The sequence below is a fragment of the Apteryx mantelli genome, chromosome 26, assembly GCF_036417845.1.
Source record: "Apteryx mantelli isolate bAptMan1 chromosome 26, bAptMan1.hap1, whole genome shotgun sequence".
NCBI classification, from domain to species: Eukaryota; Metazoa; Chordata; class Aves; order Apterygiformes; family Apterygidae; genus Apteryx; species Apteryx mantelli.
In genome coordinates, this window is record NC_090003.1 from 4,549,060 (window position 1) to 4,567,502 (window position 18,443).

Here is an 18,443-nt window from a genome sequence, read left to right on the forward strand (position 1 = left end):
CTAAAAAGCCAGAGCAACCCCGAGCACCTGAAACTGCTGTGAACATGCAGCTGCTCAGCTCTGCAGCTCGCTAGCTGTTGACATGCATGCACGCAACTTTCAGCTTCCAGAGCCTCTGTCTGACCCCAGCTTGCAGGAAATGAGGTGAAATGGGGATGTGGCAGGCAGGTATCACTCAAACTCCCCTGCACATGAGGGGAACACAATCACACAAACCACTGCTGTTCTCAGAGACTGTCCACTCCTGCCCTTCAGCCAGCCAGCCAGGGAGTGAGCAAACAAACGGATGTCAAGGCCACTCTGGGGAAGAAGCCCCTCTCCCTGCCTGCTTGCCCTAGCCCTCTCTCAGCCCCCTGCTCACACTACATGTTGTGAGGGGTTGCCTAGGCCATGCACCCCTTATCGAGCATTTTCCTAATTGGAAGGCTGGGCTAGGTGCTAAGGCAGCAACTCCATATTCATGCTGGAACAAATGGGACAGGATCAGCATCCCTTATTTCAATACCTAACGCCTTTTCTGCTGATGGAAACAAGATGTCATGGGAATTTTCTTCCTCTTCGCTCATCACTTAAAGGAAGGGTAAATTGCAGCATGCTCCTGGGGCATCGTCTGACTGTAGCAAAGCCAGGCAGCATGGCTTGCGCTGACCTTGTCTGTGCTAGGGCCCCTCTACAACCACCAGAGCTGCAGCCAGCAACAGTGTGTCCTCCCTGCACTAAATGGGAATGCTGCCCATGGCAGACCCCTGGGAGCGTCCCCATACTCCCCCTTCCATCCCGCGCTCCTCTGTGTGTGGGCTGGCGGTTGGGGCAGCAATGGGAAGTGTGTGGTGAAGGGCAGGTGGCTGCAGGGAGGAGGTGGGCAGCAGGAAGCACTGTACTTACGCAGGGATCTCATTGGTCAGGTGGCTTGAAAACAAAGAAACAAGGACGTTGAGAAGAGACAGACAGACACACAAACAACAGCTCCACAGAGATGCTCACCTCGGGGGAGAGACATAGGCAAACTGTTAGTGCTACAAGGAGAGGGGAATCTGAGGGTGGAAGAGGGAAATGGACAGCGTATCATCTGATACTCTGTCCGAGTGCTGCGGAGCTGGGACTTAGCCACATGGTCTGTAGGAGCAGAATGCTGAGGAGGGGTTCTGAGCTGGACCACTGTGGACTGAGTCTCCTGTGGGAGAAGGCTTGGAGGAATATCCAGCACAGAGGCTGAAGAGGACTCTCGGGGCTATCAGTAGCTGTGCACTAGGCTCCACAGATCTTGAGAAAAGCCCCCAAGTGACAAGTACAGCCACAGAGGCCAAAGCATCCAAACACATACCCCTAGCCCACGGAGTTACGGTCAAGCGGATGCTGGAGAACGCTAACTTGGTCTTTTGGCAGCAATGGCCATTCCCCAATCACAGAACTGACCCTTGCTGCACAAACAGCCAGAGAGACAAAGGAGTTGGTGGACAGGCATGAATTAAACCGCAGGTAGAGCTATCATTCCCCTCAGCACAGCTCACCCAGCCCAAACCCGTTCCTGAACGTGAGGGCAAAGACGACACCAGAAGCAGGGCACAGGCCACATTAACCATCTTGGTGAGGTGCACTCAGCCAGATTTAGCCCACTCCCAAAATAGATTATGCTAACTCATAACATAGCCCACACATTGCAGAATGAGAACATCCAGACCTGAGGTTGGCCAGGCATTGTCATTGTTGGGCAACCCCTGTGAAGAACAAGGCAGCTGTAGCGGTAAGGACTGGAGGTGAGGGCTCACTGCCCCCGTTCTGCTTGCCCCTCTCTGAACGCTGCATTTGGAATCTCTGACCTCTATCTCTTGCTCCTGCTAACAGCCTAACTCCTTGTTTGACCCTAGTTCAGCTCAGCAGCCAAGTTACCTCTTTGTCACAGCATTGTGGTACTCCATATATGTCCTACCATCAAAAGCAATGGCCTCTGCATCTCCAGCTGCCTTCTCAATGATCACTGGAAGTGGGAAGAAGAAGAGCTGTCAGGCAACACAGCATGGCCTGTCCTTCCTTGGAGACTAGGAGAAAACACCCTTTACACCTCGATTTCATAACAGGACACAAATCTGCCACCCCTTGGGACATGTCAGCACCGTACTGCTCTGAGCCAGTCCCTGCAAAGGTTTGCTGTCACTTTGAAACCAGTGAGCTTGGGCCAGCTTCCTGTTTTGCAGCCAGCTGACCTAGAATTTGCAGCCTTGTTGGTTTCCTGGCTAAAACCAGAGGAGGAACCCGGGTTTGGTGATGGCCCAAGTATTAAACTCAGGGAGATAACCAGAAAAGAAACCCTGAATGAGTGACAGCTGTGCACTGCTCAGATTCACTCAGGGTGAATCTGCTATAAAACCAAACCGTGCCTCTCTGCCCCAGGATGCTTAAAGTGAGCATAGCAACATGCTAAACAGAGTCAGAGAGCACAGAGAAGGAGATGACAGGGCAGGGTGATCTATCTGTGAGCAGCAGCATTTGCCCTGCTACATGCAGCATAATGCATGGATTTCTGAGAAATGGCATGGCCCCGACTTCACGGCTGCAGGACAGCACCAGTCTGGAAATATCACAGCATGTTCCTCCTGAATCCCTCCCACCAGCCACAACAAGGACAAGACCTCAGGCTTGGCCTGAGAGGTGCTGTCATGCTGCCACCCGCTAATCATAGAAGCAGTTTAATTGCAGCATCTGGCTAGCGGGTGAGGGTCCAGGTCTGGCTCTACCCTGGCAGTCTCACCTTTCTCACAGTGAGCCCCGGAGAAACCCCTCTGGCAGGCACACTCGTAGCTCTCTAGCCGGGGACTGCAAGTGCCTCCATTCTGGCAGGGATTTGGTTTCTGGGTGCAGGGGTGGGCTCGGAAGGAGGAGACCGCAATGGCGCTGCGGATGTTCTCTTCCTTCAGGACAGGCACCCCCTTGATGGAGATCTGGCAGGTGCAAGGAAGAGCAAGCACGAGAGTCAGCCTTCACCACCTCATGTCTCTGCAGCGCAGATGTTGGGACAGAGGCCAGTGTCCACAGGAGGGAGATGGGAATTCAATCCCATCTCCCACTTGTCCCTGTGGTACATCCCTACCTCCCCTTCTACCACCCACTGCTGCCACTCTTCAACGGGGTGTGCCTCACTATGCACACAGACCCGAGCGCCAGAGGACAGCCCACTCCCAGGTCCCAGTTCTCCTCCAACCATGCCCATGCAGATGGCACATCTCCTGGTCAGACAACTGCACCAGGCTGTCCGTCAGGGCCTTACCCTCTGCACAGCCCCATCCAAGCTAGTGGAGATAGCTGCAGCTCGAGCCAGCTTGCTGAAGTCAGGGGCTCCCCCCACATAAAAGGGTTCCTTCAGGTTCAGGAAGGTGTGAGGCACCTGAGGAGGAGAGGGGAAAAGGTGAGAGGAGACAAGGAAAGAGGTCATCCCTGAGGTGCAGCAAGGATGCAAAGGGCATTTGGCCCAGCTCTGCAGGGACTAAAGGAGGCTGTGACCAGGGAAGCACCTCAGGGAGAGCAGGGACCCATGCACAACTGGAGGCCAGGCTGGTAGGAAAGAAAGCAACACCTATCCCTACACAACCCCACTCTTTGCCTTCCTCCCTCAAGGTAACGGTCTGTATCCCCGGGCAGAGCTCGTACGGGGGACTGCTAGGCCACCTCTGCAGGGGCCCAAGCAAAGGAGGCCTGTAGCTAGGCAAGGAGCAGGGAAAGCATCCCAGAGGCCAGGACACAGCCTCTGCCCTGGGCCCCGGAGCAAGAGAACACACCAGACTAGCTCTGCACTAGGGCAGGCAGGATGTGGGGGAGGCAGCCCAGGCTCAGCGTCCCCCTTAGGGACCAGGTATCCCCCGCCCCCCCTCCCTGAGCTGCTCCTACCCTCTGCTGGCCACCCTGACCCTTGGCAGCACCCAGCACTTCCTTGCAGCCCACCTGTCTCTTCCTTTGTCCCCTGCAGGGACCTACAGTGAGCCACCAGGTAACAGCACTGAGGGGATGAGCCACGACTGACCCCTGGGAGCAAATGAGCTCCACATATCCAGCACCAAGCCAGGCTGCAAAGGGGGCTGGGAGAAAGGGGTCTCCAAAGAACTTCCTTATGCCAAGCTATAAGGTCTTACCTGTCATCAGGCAAACAAGGAAAAGGTTTTCCTATGAATTTAATTTTGGGGAGATGCTGTTCTGATATCTGCAGGAGCAAAGGCCTCTGGCGCTGCGTGCCCACCCCCCCAGCCCTGCCAAACCACCAGCTAAATAAATATTGCTTCAGTCTTGCTTGTGCTAGTGTTTAAACCCAAACTCATACCAGAGAGATTCAGCTTGGATGATCTGGATGCTACAGATGCCCTACAGCAAATGACTAAAGAAGGTTCTCCTGTAGCTCAAATGGCTGTGATTTTGGAAGAGGAAGACCCCGTTCTTACAAAGACCCCCTCCTTGACGTCCTCCTGCAGTCCCAACTGTGCAGCACAGAAAGTCCCAGGTGAATCTTCAGCCACACAGTTCACTGGGTACACAACAGAAGTGATGTCCCTTCCTGTGTGCCTGGGCTGGACCCAGAGGCACAGCAGCGAGGCAAAGATGCAGTTATATGAATCACTAGCTAATGCTTTGTGGAGTTAACACAAGAAACATGACCAGATTAATTGAAATGCTTCTGGAACAAGCTAAAAAGTAATGAAAGAACAGGAAATAAGCATGTCTAATCTACAGAGATCCTAGAGCTGCTTGGTCAGATGAGAAGGGGAATGGGTGAAACACTGAGATCTGAATGGAAAACAAACAAAAAAGAACAACGTGCCAATGGCAGATGAGATGGAGGTGCAGTTGGTCATACTTATCTTTACCTTGCGGGATTTCTGGGATCCAGACAGCAGAGGAGGGAAAAATACAAATGAAAATCAGAGAGAGAGAGAGAGAGAAAGAGAGAGAGAGAAATGGGAGATCAGTGGGTAACATCGTAACATGCAGGGCTGCAAGACCATGGGCTGCAATCAGTGCCCAGTAGCCAGTGAGGGAGAGCGGGAGATGCAGAAGGCAACAGAAGGGGACGCTCTCACCCTGCCAGCCTGGAGTAACCTTAATTTGGAAAGAAGTTTGAAAAGAGGAGAGTGAGAGGAGGGCGAAAAGCCCTTCTCTCGCAGGCATGCCGTATGGTTTGGATATGAAAGGTCCGGGGCTTGATCCAGACATTATGAATACAGCCGCCTGGCTGCAGGGGCTGGTGGGGAAAGACAGGAGCAAAGCCCCAGCTGAAGCTTTGAATGGGCTGCCTTAAGTGAGAAGCCACACTGTGCATGGGCACTGAGCAGCCAGGCGACAGCCACCAGGGCCACAGAGGGGCCTCCGGACGCAGCCCACCTCGCTGTGACTTTGCCACTGGGCCGGCATTCATCTGGAGAAGAGAAGGCACCACATGGATGTGCCTGTCTCACCAAAGGAAGATTACAGCCTTCATAGCCAGGCTGTGGCAAAAGGAGGCACGAGGTCAGTAGCACAGCCACACCGAGAGGATGAGGAGCATCAGTGCCACTTCCTGTTCCTACATTTCTAGGTGGATTTTAGGGACGAGTTCAACAGCAATGTTTTTTTTTTTTTTTTCCTGCATTCTCAGCTTCACTGGTGGAAAGGCGAATGGAAGGAAGGCCAGTGGCCCTGCCATGAAGCCCCAGGGAACCATCTGTGTTTGCGCAGAGACAGAAGTGCGGAGGGGAGACGGCATGGAGAGAAGCCAGAGAGATAAGTTGCTAGTTTGGAAACAGAGCAAAGAAGGCACTAATGTATTCAGCAGCAATGGTGCAAATGGGTTTTTGCTACTCAGTGACTTCTTCCTGGCCAGGCTCTTCACACTGGGAAAGGCCCCTGAGCCCCGCATCAAGGGCACTGGCTGAAAACAACATGGGCCCAACAGAGTGGCAGCAAGGGCAGCAACTTCCCTTGACTATGAGGGGTGCCCCAGTACAGGGACAGCCAAGGACCAGCAGAAGGGGGGGGGGGTGTTCCCATGTGCAGGTGTGCAAGGGGGGCCTCAGTCAAACACAGCCCTGAAACTGAGGCCCAAGAAATCAGGGGACCTGTCTCTTGCAAAGAGGCTGCAGCTCTATGTATAATGGAGGGACAAGTGGCGAAGAGGAGCTGGAGAAAGGTGCGTCATTGCTGTCCTACAGCACCAGGGCCAGGGCCCAAAGCAGCTAAGAGGGGCAGGCAGGCTCTTCCCTGCAGCATCCTTTTCTCCCCGGTTCTTGCCCACTCCTCCTCCACCCTCAAAGCCTTACACCACAAGGAATAAAAGCCCATGGGACTGAGAACTGCTCAGCTCATTTCACACATGACAGGAACAGGGTCTGAAGCCCACAGAGCTCTGACTGGCTCTTCCTGGCCTACTAACTTACCGGTGACTCTCCCATCACCCTCTCACTGCTGTTGATCCTCATTACCCCTTTACGCCCATTTCTCTCCAGCAAAACACTTATCCAGGTGTTGAGGGGAACCGGCTCTTTGCTCCTGGTGGTGAGAAGGGAGGAGAAGACACATTTGAGAGTTCTGCCATGAGCACCTGCAAACACAATGCCAGAAACCTCTCTTGACCAGCTTGGAATCTGCCCAAACCACTGCAGCTTGACCAGCTTGGGTTGCCCCAGCTCACAGCTTCACAGAGACAGCCCAGCATTAGCCTGCAAAACACGCAGAGCCTGGGGAACAGGCTCAGCCCTGCTCTGCTCCATGGAGGGCCCACAGGCCAAGAGCCACAACTGCTAGCAGCAAAGGCCAGTGTGAAACCTACCCTCCCCCTTACACTTTTCTGGGGAGGAAGTTCAAAGCCAGTGCCGGACACTGAAAGCCACCACTGCCTCTTTCTTGCCTGTCACCATTATCCCAACTACCCAGCACTGCTCCCCAGCCCCCCCAGCTCACCCCTACCTGAGCACAGCTGCCCCTTTGCCCAGGTCGTATCTGTACTCCAGGTAGCCATCGTGTAAGGCCAGGGAGACAAAGTCCCCTTTGCCGTCTGTCTTCTGCCCATTGTAGAAGATCATGCCGCTGGGGTTCTTGGCCAGGAACACAACTTCCATGGACATTTTGTCCCTGAGGAGAGATGAGTTACTGATACCCTTCAAACCAGCTGCCCATGTGCTCTCTTCCTCCACCCCTGCATGAAGGGCCCCCCAGAAGACCTCCACCTGCCAGAGACTACAGACATGGCAGAAAGGTGCCACCCTTGTAATTCAGTGGGCAGAACTGTCAGGCAAGAGGTACATCTGCTATGTTCAGGATGTCTCTCTACAGTGCTTATTTATCCAGCGTATTACTACACAAAGCACCTTGGACACATCACTGCCCCAGGCTGGCTGTGGGGTTTCTGGGAATCCCCGTGTCTCTGGACAAAGCTTCCAGCAGGCTAAAGGGGAGATCTCTACATAAAGCCAGCATATGACAACCCAGACTCAAAGGACAAGGTCTCTCACCCTTCATCAGCCATGCAGGAACGCTCATGCCTGCACCTCTCCCTCTCCCTGGCACTTACTGCAGGTCAGGCACAAAGGTCTGCAGCCCATTCAGCTCCAGGTAGGAGAAGCCGTTGAACTCTGGGAGGAAGGGAATGGTGTGGTCCTGCTCTGTCACTGGGCACAAATGGGGGAATGGTGAGAGGAGGCAGAGCACCTTCAGCCAGTGCCCCAAGCCCACAGCCTGCAAGGTCTCCTGGCCATGCAGAGCTGGGGAAATCAGCACCTTCAGTTCCATCCCCTTCCCTGCCCGCCCCTCCTCTCCCAGCTCCAGTCCCACCTTGCTCACAGAAGTCTCCTTCCCGCCCCAAGGGACAGGCACACAAGGCACCTCCCTCTGGCAGCACCAAGCAGGTGGCAGAGACATGGCAGGGCGTAGGGTCGCAGGGATTCCTCTCATCGGCACATGTTGGGCCTGCAGCAGAAAAGACAGTGCATCAGGTCAGCATCTCAAACACCCATCAGGCATGACCTGACCAGAGAAAACTCTGGGGGCATGCACAAGATGGGATGCCTTCGGATGGCCCTGCCAGACGCTTTCCCCTGTTCCAGGTTTGGCTCAGGTGCCCCATGTAGTCCCCCCCCAACAGATCCCTCAAAGGGCAGATGACATCTTTGCCAGACTGTGCTTTGTGCTTCCCTAAAAAACAAAGGGAAATTTTTTTTGCATGAGAACAGGTAGATAACAGCCCCTGGGTCCTGGTCCTTGTCTCATGCTTGTATGAATAGCTTATGGCTGAAATCTATTTTCTGTCTTCACCGGATGCAGCTTCATTCTACACTTCTCCCTCTAAACCACTGCTGACACCCCCACACCACATCCTCCCTCACTACAGCTCACAATGGGAGCCCAAAGGCTCTGGGATCCCTTGGGGCTGGCCAGCGGGACCAGGTGCCCCAGCAATGCTCTGCCTGCAGCCCCCTCCCCGTACCGGTGTAGGTGTAGAGACACTCGCAGTGGAACATCTCTGCCTCCTTGACATGGCAGATGCCACCATGGTGGCAGGGGTTGGGATGACAGGGGTCGTTGCCACACTCGCCCACCCCGCTGCCATACAGCACATCACTGCCTTTCTCCCGCAGGTCGTACATCTGGTTGTTCACGTCCAGGAGGCGGATGCAGCCCTTCAGGCCGGTCGTAGCTGCGGTACGATCTGCCACCCTGCGGGGACAAAGGACAAGGTGGGTGGGGACACACCTGCAGGCAAAAGGCAGAGGCCTTCCAACCATCTGGGTCAGGCCATACTCCCTGGCAGGGAGTCACAGGCACCCCAGGCCCCCATTCCACAAACAGCCCTCGCAGCCACCACCTGGAGTCTGCTGAGCAGGGAGAGGGCTGCAGCCCACCACGGATGCTTTGTCCGCGCCAGTGGAGGATGCTGGGGCACCCAGGGCAGCGGTCCAGCGCCCTCTACTCACACAGCCATTTGGTCTTCTGGCGCACCTCCGATGAACAGGTCTGTGTCGAGGTTGAGCCCATCGGTGCCCGTCGGGCTCTCCCCGTTGACGTGGGGCTCCCCGTCGACAGACAACATGCCGCTGCGGCGGTTCCGGTTCACCACTAACTGGTGCCACTTGCCAGGCTCGATGCGAACCTTGCTGGTGATGATGCCTGTGCCGGAGCCAGTGTTAAACCTGGAGCAGAGGACGGGAGGCCTGCGTCAGTGCCACCTTGCGGTAACGGCATGCGCGTCATGGCCTGAGAGCTGCTGCGTCCCAGGGGAAAGCTGGGAGCACACAGGAGCCGCCCTACCCTGCCCCTGGAGCAGGCCGCCCTCGGGGTGCAGAGCCTTCCCTTCTGGGAGGGAAGAGGACTGATTTCCTAAGAGCTCGCAGTCTTGCGGTGTCCAGAGGTCATCCCTCCACCTCACCTCATTTTGAATCTGTGCCTTCTGGCTTTTGAAACTGAAACAATCGCTTCAGCTCAGATTTCTGGGTCTTTTCTTGCTTTCTTTTTTCCCCCTGCATTTCTTTTCCCAGTACAAATACAGGATCAAAAAAAGACCTCTCGCGCTCTCAGAAAAATCAACCTCCCATACCTTTAAGTTTTTGAAAATTCAAGCTGAAACAAGTGAATCAATTTTGTTGAAAAGGAAGAAAGTGCCACAGGAAGCAAGTTCAGCATTACTATTACTTTGGAAAAGCAGCTCATATTCTTGTCCCTTTGATCCTGTTGTTTCTTACCCTTCTACAGACTCTGAGCCGAGCATCCCCCCTCCCCACCTCCCAGTGTTTTAAGCCCTGAAAGGACCCTCTGGCAAGACAGCTAAGCTGCTCCACCCCTTCTGCAGTGTGCAGGGCTGAGGGGAAGGGCACCCACCTGAGCTCCACAAAGCCACCGACCAGCGCCAGGGAGATGAAGTCTTTGCCACGGTTCTGCCCGTTGTAGAGCAGCAGCCCACTTTGCTCTGCGGCCCTGAACTCCATGGCAATGCGCACGGTGTGGTACGCTTTCATCATCTTGAAGGCTAGGTAGGACTTGCCACCAAAGCTGGGGATGAAGTACCTGATAGCTGCAAGAGCCAGGGGTGGGAGAGAAAGAAACAGCAGATGAAGCAGAGGGAGGGACAGGAGAACAGAGAGAGGATAAAAGCCCTGACATCAGTCTGTGAGCACTTTCCTACCTATGCAAGCAAAGAGAGCTCTTGAAATGGCAGAAAGAAACCCTCTCTCTTCTCTGGGCCCATGCTCCTGTGCAATTATCCCTTGTCACAGCCTCCCAGACACTCATACTTGTAGCAACCAACACCCATCATGATGGGACGCCCCGGGAAGACTGCTCCCAGCCTTTAGAGATCTCAGTGGTACTGTTTCCCCAGTACTTCGCTTCAGTTGTGCCACAGTCAGCTCTTCCCAGGTAAGTACTCAGAGGCCTAGCAGTGCAGTCCGCCCTGCTGGTCCTTTCCCCACACAGCTATTACATCCCCATACCTTCAGCTGAGCTCGACAGCACATGCGGTTCCTCGTAACTCAACTTCCTTGATCCTTAAACCATTTTTCTCTCTCCTCCCAGAGTCCCATATGGCAGATCTACATTCATCATCCCATGCTTTTATTTATTGCAGCTGAGGTTTTCAAAGGGATCTGGAAGGCCAATCCGTATTAAAATTAAAAGGACTGGACTGCTGCATCCAGTGGGCAGCTTTGAACACTTGAGCTTACAGCTTTAGGGACAAAGGGTTTTTAGGAATAAGCACTCACAACCACCCAGAGCTCCCAGCATGACACCAAATTGCCACTGTGAGCTGACAGTAAACAGCAGCAGCTCTGGTTCAGCACGCAGGCAGTCTGCAGCTGTTTGCTAAGTAGCTCTGAGCACTGGGGAATACTGCCTCAATTACCAGCTCACATACTCTTGTGTTTGAGAACACAGTTAGTTACTGTCTCTGTGTTAGACTCTAACCAGCACTCACTGGCTTCAGGGACTGAAAGCAGCACAACATCACTGGCCGAGTTAAAAAGCAGAAGCTCATGATCCCCACGCTTCAGGGCACTGGTGTATCAGAAGTGTGGCCAGGAAGAAATTGCTGCTGGTACCTTCTTACCGTGCAGCCCTGCACTGCATGCCTCTTACAATACACAGTGCATGTACAACCTGCTCTTGATGGAGGCAAGGAAGCAGGTTAAATAGATCCCTGCAGTGCCTCCTGCCTGATGCGTGTGCATCAGTGCCAGCATCAGTTATGGGGCTGGGTTTGCAGATGCCCCAAGCCTCTCCATCTCCCTGCAGTCAGGGCAGTCTCCGAAAGTGTGGACAGACACGGGAAGGGCCGCACTGGGTGAAGCCCAGTCCTTTATCACTGGCTGGCTTAGCGGCAGATGCTTAGAGAAAACACACAAGAAAAGAGGCAACTCTACAGTGACACTTCCCCGACTGTATCCTCCCAGCTTCCCAGGCTGAAGCCTGTATTTGGAACTAACAGCTCAAAGGGACACAGTTCCCCTGACTGCAACCCTCACTTTCGGCCCTCCCCATCCTGTGGCTGTAAGCTCCCACTACTGATGCCCAGCAGCGTCGCTGCTGTGGGAAATCAGAGGCCACATACATTTCTCACAGACAGCTCCCCCTTTGCCCGCTGGGCAGCTGCAGGTGAACTCCTTCCCATCATCCTCGCAGGTGCCACCATGCAGGCAGGGGTGGGAGTCGCAGGGCCGTGACGGCTTCCTCGTGACAGGGGGCTGGCGTGTGGGTTTCCGCCGCGTGGTGGCCGGGAGGGTGGAGGTGGGTCTCTTGGTGCTCACAGGTCCTGCCATCTTGGTGCTGGGCCTGCCCACAGCATCTGGTCGCAGAATGTGGGCTGTGGTGGCCACGGCAGCTGTGGTATACCTCCGTGTCGTGGTGGGTCCCATGGTGGTGGCCGTGGTTGTGGTCATGGTGGTGGTGAAGAGCCTGGGGATCCAGTCTGAAACACAGTAAAATGGAGGTGGAGATTGGTACTTTGCAATCCTCACTGGAAGCGAGGGAAACAACCCAGGCTCTTGGGGTGAGACGGCAGCAGAGAGGCCTGGATGCATGGTGATCTCAGGCTACTGCATGCACAAAGGCAAAAGAGCCCTCTCCCCTCCGCTCTCCCAGTGCCCCAGAGCTCCCGCTACAAGGCTAGGCTTATGTCTCCAGCAGCCACCTGTAGTATCCTAGTGCTACTGTACTTCCACTCTGGTGTGGGGGTTAATAAGCTCCCAGTGGGAGCTGCATGCCACGTACAGGTGTGGTCATGCTCCTCTCTTCCTTGGAAAACCAGTGGTTCAGGTTTATCACCATGAGATCCCATTGGCTGGATTGGCCACCGCACTCTGCTATCACAGGATCAGAGCCAGCAAGGGCCCATTTTACATTGCTGTGGGTGCTGTCACATCACCACTGGACAGCACTGCCTCTTTCCATGTGCTGCTCTGCAAGAGCGGGGCAGTACTACCCTCATTGCAGCCTTCCTGAGCTGAGAACAAGTCTGGGCACATGCAACATCCTCTGAGCCCCGGCTCTGGAAGGCACTGTGCACTGGGAAGCACTTGATTGGTTACTGCTGAAGATTAAAAGCCCTGGTGAGACAGGAAGAGCCAGCCTGTCCCTTTGAAAGCCTAAGCCTAAGAGAGGGGAAGTGACCACAGACAGGGGGGCTCACCAAAATCCATGAATTTGACATGCTCCTGCTGGGGCTTCTTCACCAGGATGGTCGTCTTCTTGGAAGCTTTGATCTGCTTTAGCAGGGCCTCTTGGACATCAGCGGCCGTGTAGGAAGTGGCTGCTCATAGCCAGAAGGAGAAAGGGAAAAAGCAAGCGTGAAGATGCAATTCCACCCAGCAGTTTTCCTTTTATGACCTCCTCATGATGTATCTGAATCACTCCTTTTCCTAGAAAAACATTTCCAGCCTTCCAAGCATCAGTTTAGGGTGCACCTCCTCCCAGCTTTTCTCACAGCATCTGCCGCTTTTGCTGAACAAAAGACACATCCCTGGCAGTTTTTAATAAGGTTCTTTCATGCTCCTTGCCTCATGCTTGTTCCTCATACTGTCAGCACCACTGAGAGTGACTGCTCCCTCCTCAGGCAAATGGTGAAGGCAGGGTGAATTGACACAGACAGGGACAGGGGAGGCCCTTACCTGGGTCAAAGTGGGATTCCACAATGACACGGACAGCGCTGCTCTGCCCCAGGTCTCGGACACGGACGCTCTTGAAATCCTTCTTAATGTCAGAATTGCGGAAAAGCTCATCCAGCTAATTGGTTAGAGGTGAAGAAGGAAAGGTAAACAAATTGATCAACAGGGAGATTCTAGGACATGGATTTAGGTTAAAGATCTTGTGTCTCAGTAGGTCTCCTTGATTTCACCTCACTGGAGCCTGCATCCAAACCTTTGTAACTTATCCCACTGACATATGCAGGGAACAGGGCTCTTTGTGCAGGGTGATGGACAGATGTGGTTTCAGATAGTCCCTGTCCTTATAGCCTGAAATCAAAGGTCAGAAGAAGATGATCCAGAGGTAGCGTGGGCAAGGTGAGCTATCCCCTTAAACCCATGGAGAAGAGGGGAACAGAGCCAGCACAGAGACACTTTGTAGTTCATATAGGGTTTTTCAATTTGTGGCATCTAAGTCTTACTGGTCTTTTCTAAATCTGCATAAACTCACTTAGGTACTTTGGAAAGTCCCACCAGGCACTGTTGTGCAACTTTAAGCATCTGAATGCCTTTTAAAACCTGGCCCTCAGATAGTGCAGAATTTGCCTGAAGTCACACAAAGGAGACGGTGACAGTGCAAGACTTTCAGCAAGCCAGTGCTTTAACACCCTGTGAGCTATCTGTCCAGCCTCGTGTTGGACTGGCACCCACCACAGCTAGTGACCACAATTTCCTTCCCTCCACTCCAGGGCAAAGAGAGAAAAAAGTAAATAAGCGAATAATGGTCCCCTCTATACATTTGGGCATAATGATCTCATGGGGGTAAAAGACCACATCGAATACAACGGCATTTGCACACAGGGGTTGCACAGGAACAACAGGTTTCTGCAGCACAGAGCTGTGGCAGGAACTTTCAGCCCAGCCACAGACATCTTCTAGGACACATTGCCTGTGCCATGACTTCATTTCCCCCAGCCCTGGGAAAACAGGAGTGAGTAAAGCCTCTTGCCTTCTCAGAGGGAAGAATGGATGAACCAGTGAATGAAGCTTTCTGTGTGTGTTTGGATCCTCAGATGGAAGTCACTACTGTACTGGGAAATACTGCTATTACAATACAGAACTGCACGAACCATATGGTCCATATGCCAGGCACACATCTGTTTATATGACTGTATTGAGGGTTTGCCAACTTTTAAGTGCAGCTTGGAACCAGCTCTAAATACATAAACTCCTTGCAAAGATGCTTTCTGTTTGCTGTGCTACACTGCAGGCTACAGTACAGTGTCGCTATCCTGCCCAGTGCTTCCTTGGCATACCCATATGTACGCATTGCTACGCAAAGTCCGTCTCCTCCCAGAGCTAGCAATGCGAGCTGGGGGAGAGGGGAGGCATGTGTCTCTTTAAAAGGGGAAGACTGGATTTACACAAGCAGCTTTCCAAGCTGTATGGCTGAACTGGAGGGACAAAGGAACTTGGGACAGATTTTTGTTTAAGGGCTTTTCCCAGAGATAAGGATGCTCAAGGAAATGCAGGGCATTAAGGCAAAACCTCTTGTCTAAACAATCCCATCACCAAGATCAATCAAAAAGAAAGGAAGAGTTTTTCAGACAGTACATAATGAAGGATGGAACTCACTGATACAGGATGTGGTAGAGGCTAAAAATACACTTAGGTTCAAAAGGGATCAGACAAATTCATAGAGGACATCTGTTAGCCAGAATTGGCCCATCACATCCTTATGCTCTTAAGTTCCCACCTTCTGAAAGTGCTGGTCCTAGTGATAAGTCACGTTCACTCCTAATTTTTGTAGTAGCCCATCTCAAAAAAACCCAGCATGGAGCAACTCTCCTCCAAGGCACTCAAAGCATTTTGCTCTGCTCTCGTTTGACAGATAACAATGATAGACCACGGTCTTCCTAGAAGTCATCAAGTATGCAAAGCCAAGGCAGGAGGAGACCCAAAGTGGTTTCCATGCTCAGGACAATAGAGCCTCTGTAATTACGGAGGGTGGTATTGGCACAGGGTACTGTAACATGCATCCAGGGAGCATTGTTCAGAAAGCAGACAGCACATGGTCCCTGCTTTAGCAGGGTGGCTGCAGCAGCGTGCAGCAGGCAGACTGACATCCTACAGAGCGCTGGCACCTCTGAGGCTGAGCAGACACAAACAGGCGAGTGTGCCACAGGCTGGCTCCACGTGGGAGCACGATCACTTGCATGGACAAGCCTGCTTATTAGTAGCAGCTCAGAGAATGCCTGCTCACTCAAGAAGTGGCGGACTGCATTTCTGGAGGTGAACATTTGGGTTTTAGGCATCTGTCCATCACAGTGCGTATAGAAGAGTACAGGGTTCTCTTTTCTTTAGCCAAGCTCAGAAATGCCCTAGCCAGACTCCAGATCAAGTGCAAAGGACTCACCGCACTCTCAATGCTCCTGGCCGTCTCCCCGAAGAGCTCGGACTTGGGGTCAGCCATCTCAGGCGTATAGAACAGTTCCTGGCCTTCCACCTCCTCCAAGATGAGGACTCCTTGGAAGACTTTGGTAGCTACAGGAAGAAGGGTAAACAAGACAAACCCCTTTATTTGGCTTGTGTGGATTGGGCAGGTGTGTGGCTGACAGCCGCAAGGAGCGTTCAAGTCCCTGGGGGAAAGGGTGATGGTAGTGTGTGGGTAGTGCCAGTGTTGGGGTTAGTCTGTATGGGTCTGGGAGAGTGCCATGGAGGATTAGTATCTGAGGGTGCTGGAGCAGATGGCAAAGACCAGGCTGGAGATGGCAGCTTTTACCATACGGTTTCCTCTGAGCTCCGGCCCGGAAAGCAGCCCCCCTGCACCGGCTGAGTAACAAGAGAAAGACGTTAGCCAGAGCAGAACATAGTCAATACGCAGGATCAGATATGTACATGCAAACACAGGGCAGAGGAGGGCAAAAAGGTGGATGCCAGGAAAGGAGAAGACCCATCCTGACAGAGGGAAGCAGAGACCCTGCTGACAGGCTGTGGCCAGCCTTGTAAAACCAGACCAAAACTGCAACAGGAACCCAAGGTGTGGTTCCCTTCCAGGGAAGCTACGGGAGTGCAGAGGCAGCTACAGAAAGATCCTTCCTGTGAGTAACTGTATGGGAGGTTCATAGCAGGTATCCTTTGGTGGATTAAAAGGGGAACCAGAGGAAAAGGGACGTTCTGCTGGAAACCCCAAGGAACAGAAACCCCAAGGACAGCTAGGAGGACATCAGTGAGCAGTGAGGAAACACCTGGGAGGTGACTCCAAGGCAGCAATTTTGAGGCTAAGGAGGACGTGCGCACAGGGCACCCAGTATTCTGCACTGAGCACAGGTGGCTCTGCAACTCCTCAACACAGTGTGAAAGGGAGCATGAGTGAGAAAGACAAGTGCCATCCAAATCAGGAGAGCAGTGCACATTCCTCGGGTCCAGGGCATAAGTTAAAAGAGCTCAAACCCCCCAGGAATTCCAGCAGTAACAGTGGGGCTACAGCCCCTCTCACCACCTATCCTGGCACTAAGTTGGCCCCGGTCAGCCCAGTTCTCCTGCAGCCACTACAACAGCTCTACAGCCACTGTAATAGATGAAAATGGAATCTAGGCAGTTCCCCCAGCACCAGCCCTGAGCTCTGCATAGGCCTAGGCAAAAAACTGTTCAAAGTTTTAAGGCTGTAACAGCTAAGGTAGAAAGTGGTCACTCAGGCAAAGGAAACTGCAGAGTGTCCCAGCTCCTCATGTGAACAGCAGCACCTGCCCAAACACTGGGGCTGGCTCTTGGGGGCTGGGGCAGGTTAGCACAACCTCTCCCAGCTACCATGGCTTCAGCACATCCATGTGAAACCCCCTGCACTGACACCCCAGCTCCCAGGCTGGACACAGGAACAGGGCTCACTGCCAACTGGGTGAGAGCACCTGCTCCCCTGCCGGGCAGCTCTCAGCAGCATCTTTCACTCTACTGTGCCCTGCAAGAGTTCAGCCTTACTCCTGACCACCGAAATGGATCCCAGAGGCCAGCCCCAAGGACAAACTCACCAGGACAGTTGCTTCCTTCTGCATCAGCAGCCGCAGTCTTGCCATCAGAGCAGCATCCAAGTGGGGTGTTGTAACATGTTGCCCTCTCAATGGCTGGGGTGGCAGTTACCTGGCTTTCTTCCACCTCCTCTTCCCCTGCGGGGCATTAAGAAGAACATTTACCAGCAGGAGGCAGAACCTCACCCCCATGTTAGAGAACTGGGCTGAGAAAAATCTTCACGTCTACCTGTGGGCTAACCCATGCCATGTCTCTCAATAGGCCTACCAAGTCTGAGCAGTGCACACTCACCAGCAGAACCTGCCCCACTAGATTCTTGGTCTCCACTGATGCCCATCTCTTGGTCTCCACTGCCTTCTGCACTGCCTGATTCAACATACGCAGGCTGGGTGGTGGCCAGGACCACTGGAGCTGTAGAGAGGGGCCGGATGGTGGTCTTATGCACACCATGGGTCATCCATGGCGTAGTGGCTGGTCTGGCAGTAGTCACTCGTCTTGTCGTGGGGTGACCTCTTACAGTAGGCCTGGCTTCCAACAGCAGGGAGCTGGTAGCCACCTCAATGGGCTCAGGAGCCTGGGTAGGGAGCCGGAGCGGGGGAGGAAGAATTAACTTGTCCAGGGGTAGTGTGGGCAGTGGTCTGGGCGGTGTGGTGTGGCTTGCATGAGTGATGGTCTCTGAAAGGAGCAGCAAGACAGGTTAGTTAAGGAGGGGAGGCCGGAAAAAAATGGCCATAACACTGGCAAGCATGTTGCAAACCCTCAAGTATCTGCCCTGGGCAGTGCATTAGCTGTGCCATGAAGGGTCATGGCACAGTGAGGGAGGCAGCCAGACTCGGTGTCCAGTGTCAGGCCAGGAGAGCTGGCACTCTCACACAGCAGTGAGAGCAGCCGACACTCACCATGGCACTGCCCCACGTGCTTCACTGTGATGACCTGTCCCTGCCGGCATGCAATGGTCTTCAGCTGGCACTGGTCCCCATAAGTGACACCGTCAGAGCCACACACCTGGGAGGGCAGAGGGGAAATGGAGAAAGGTATGTGTTACACCTCCGCCCTTCTCCAAGCCCTGGACAAAATAAAACCTCTCTCTAAATGCTGGGGCAGGGGCAGAGGCTTTGCAGGGGTCTTTCTGAGGCAAGGAGAATGCAGGCTGCAGAGAGGGATCTGAGGGCAGAATGCAGAAGCCCAGGAGCAGAGCAGCTCAGAGGTGCTAAACGAGGCATTGAGAGAGCCCCTGCACTGCTGGGAGACATCCACGACCCACACGTCACCCTTCCCAATCAAAGACAGTGG

The 18,443-nt window shown here is 53.6% G+C and overlaps 1 protein-coding gene across 1 annotated transcript in view; it reads right to left on the reverse strand.

Annotated features, from left to right (window-relative positions):
* The window catches only part of AGRN (agrin), a 149,872-nt gene that overhangs the window by 8,354 nt on the left and 123,075 nt on the right, over positions 1 to 18,443 (reverse strand). The window contains 17 exon segments of the mRNA XM_067311020.1: positions 1,891 to 1,978; positions 2,750 to 2,939; positions 3,266 to 3,382; positions 6,396 to 6,507; positions 6,925 to 7,089; positions 7,529 to 7,625; positions 7,789 to 7,923; positions 8,441 to 8,670; positions 8,928 to 9,143; positions 9,829 to 10,021; positions 11,555 to 11,911; positions 12,632 to 12,751; positions 13,110 to 13,224; positions 15,541 to 15,668; positions 17,153 to 17,287; positions 17,442 to 17,825; positions 18,050 to 18,155. Coding sequence (XP_067167121.1) covers positions 1,891 to 1,978; positions 2,750 to 2,939; positions 3,266 to 3,382; positions 6,396 to 6,507; positions 6,925 to 7,089; positions 7,529 to 7,625; positions 7,789 to 7,923; positions 8,441 to 8,670; positions 8,928 to 9,143; positions 9,829 to 10,021; positions 11,555 to 11,911; positions 12,632 to 12,751; positions 13,110 to 13,224; positions 15,541 to 15,668; positions 17,153 to 17,287; positions 17,442 to 17,825; positions 18,050 to 18,155 — 2,888 coding nt within the window.